The sequence below is a fragment of the Nematolebias whitei genome, chromosome 20 (genome assembly GCF_014905685.2).
Source record: "Nematolebias whitei isolate Nwh7 chromosome 20, NemWhi1, whole genome shotgun sequence".
Taxonomy (NCBI): domain Eukaryota; kingdom Metazoa; phylum Chordata; class Actinopteri; order Cyprinodontiformes; family Rivulidae; genus Nematolebias; species Nematolebias whitei.
In genome coordinates, this window is record NC_056517.1 from 7,298,139 (window position 1) to 7,300,706 (window position 2,568).

At 36.3% G+C, this 2,568-nt stretch overlaps 1 protein-coding gene across 1 annotated transcript in view; it reads left to right on the top strand.

The window, feature by feature from the left end:
• Positions 1-2,568, top strand: part of LOC119426823 (kinesin-1 heavy chain-like) — a 34,320-nt gene that overhangs the window by 6,099 nt on the left and 25,653 nt on the right. Inside the window, exons 4-7 of the mRNA XM_037694405.1 lie at positions 507-611; positions 695-743; positions 835-890; positions 1,695-1,782. Of these exons, the coding sequence (XP_037550333.1) occupies positions 507-611; positions 695-743; positions 835-890; positions 1,695-1,782 (298 nt within the window). The remainder of the gene's footprint in view (positions 1-506; positions 612-694; positions 744-834; positions 891-1,694; positions 1,783-2,568) is intronic.

Below are 2,568 nucleotides of genomic sequence, written 5' to 3' on the forward strand. Positions count from 1 at the left end.
GATAGATAGATAGATAGATAGATAGATAGATAGATAGATAGATAGATAGATCTAGAATATATATACAGCACTCACTTTCTACTTTGTGGTTCAACATTTGCTGATTCACTTTTTCGCGGTTTTTCAAAGAAAGGTTGGACATGACACACAACGGGCTGATGGATGAGCCGCATGATGGGCATGGATTTTTTTATTTAAAATGATTTAGCACCTGCTGCGCATGTGCAGGGAGAAGCTTCCAACTGCAACATGTCATGATCCGCTCTGATCCGCAGGCAGGTGGCAGAGAGCAGCCGAAGGCAGGAGATCATGACAGGCTGTGCTCTTTTAGAGCATTTAAAGTTTAGAAACATTGTTTAGAATATTTCAAGAGTGTAAGAAGGGTTAAAACACATATACTGTATATGTATATATATATACACATATTTATAGACACATATATGTACACTCACACACACACACCTACCAATATATACCTTATAAATGTCTACTTTTCTCCACTCTAGGGGAAGCTTCATGACCCTGAAATGATGGGGATCATTCCTAGAATTGTCCAAGACATCTTTAACTACATCTATTCCATGGATGAGAATCTGGAGTTTCATATCAAAGTATGTCATCCTTCCGCTGTACTATCTGTTGCTCAGATAAATACATTTGATCCAAACTGACTCACAAGTTTATGTTTTCACAGGTTTCATATTTTGAAATCTATTTGGACAAAATTAGAGACTTGTTGGATGGTATGTGCTCAGGTTTTCAGTATCTTTTACAGTCTGACACAGACAGCATAATTAATTCAGGCATTGTTTTTACTTGTACTTTCCTGTGCAGTATCAAAGACCAACCTTTCTGTACACGAGGACAAACACAGAGTGCCTTTTGTCAAGGTGAGCTGCGTTCTCATTTCCCCCTAATTGTTGTTTTGTTATCACCTACTGCTGAAAGGCGAAGGCGCTTCATAAAGGTTTTGCTTGTGTCTGTCTGTATGTTTTATGCGCCTGTTTGTTACAAAAGTATCATGAACCACTGGATAAACTTTAATAAAACCTGTAGAATGTAAACACTGGGTGAATCTCTACAACTAAATATTTGGAGTCAACTCATTTTGCCAGCTGACTTTAAAAAACACCAAAATGTCTTAAATTCAGTGCTCTTTTTATTGACCTACAGTCTGATGTGGATTTGACTGAAACAACACATTCTGAGCACCAACCAATCGTGTATGATTTGACATGGCAGCTGTGGGTCATTCTCACATACTCTTAGCAACATGAGATCTTGCATAAAGCTGTTTTAAATGTTTGTTAACTACAAGTTACAACTACATTTCTCAAAATAAGTTGATTTTAGTCTCAAACTTGTTCCAAAAAAGCAATGGCTGCCATGCTTTCCTTCAAAGACTGCTAGGCCTTTACTTTAAAATGCATCAGCTGTGATATAAAACATGAAAAACACTTCAACAAAACCTGACAGATTCTACCCTAAAATAGATTTCATTTTGCCTAGTTTTTGTTGTTCTGCTGCATTTATATAAGCAGATGATAAAAGTTAAAAATACTTAAAACATCAAGCTTGAGGTTACTTTCCTATTAGGTAATATATCTTCATCTCTCCAAAGCGTAACTTTGTTTAGTGACTCTGTTGTGCGAACAAAGAACACAGTATTTCTTGTTCTGTGCATGTGTCCTCAGGGGTGTACCGAGCGTTTTGTGTGCAGCCCTGAGGAGGTCATGGACGCCATAGACGAAGGCAAAAGCAACAGACATGTGGCTGTCACAAGTGAGTTTGTACATCGGTGCCCGTAGTGGTGCTGCTTCTCATGGGTTCAACCTCACCAAGTCTCCTGACTGCCGCCACACTGGGCTGGTTGGGCTCAACACATCAGATACTTTTTGTGTTCTGGCCAAGAGGAAGTCTACAGCAAGTTTGTGCAACGTTTACCTCTTATTAAAAAATGGACAAAATAACTCCTGGGATGTTTAAATGCTTGCTGTCTTTATTTTAAGTATAAATACCGTATTTTTTGGACTATAAGATGCACCGGACTATTAAGCGCATTATTTATTTTATTTTCCATTTACCCTGTAGTTATACAGGTAGTCTCAATGGGTCACGAGAACTCATTTTCAAGAGAGACTGGATAATAATAATAATAATAATAATAATAATAATAATGTGTTATGTACAGTATTGTCATTATTTTATGTTCCCATACAAAGATGAAATTGGATCTCTGCATTTAACCCATCCACCACCAGGTGGTGCAGTGGGCAGCTATTGAAAGCGCTCACTGTCGATTTTTGAAAAAAGTTCAAGAATTTTATGTGCGCCTTATAGTCCAAAAAATATGCTAACAGAGTAAATATCATTCCAAAAGTATCCTGATGCATGCTCAATAATCCAGATAGTAAAAGATAGCAAAGTTAGGTCAGGTCCTCTGGATGGATGCAAAAAGTAAATAAATATAATTTTAAAAAAAGAATAATAAAAAAATTAAATACAAAAGTTAAAATAAAATAAAAATTGCATTTTTTTTTTTACTTTTTTTTTTATTTTTACTTTTTG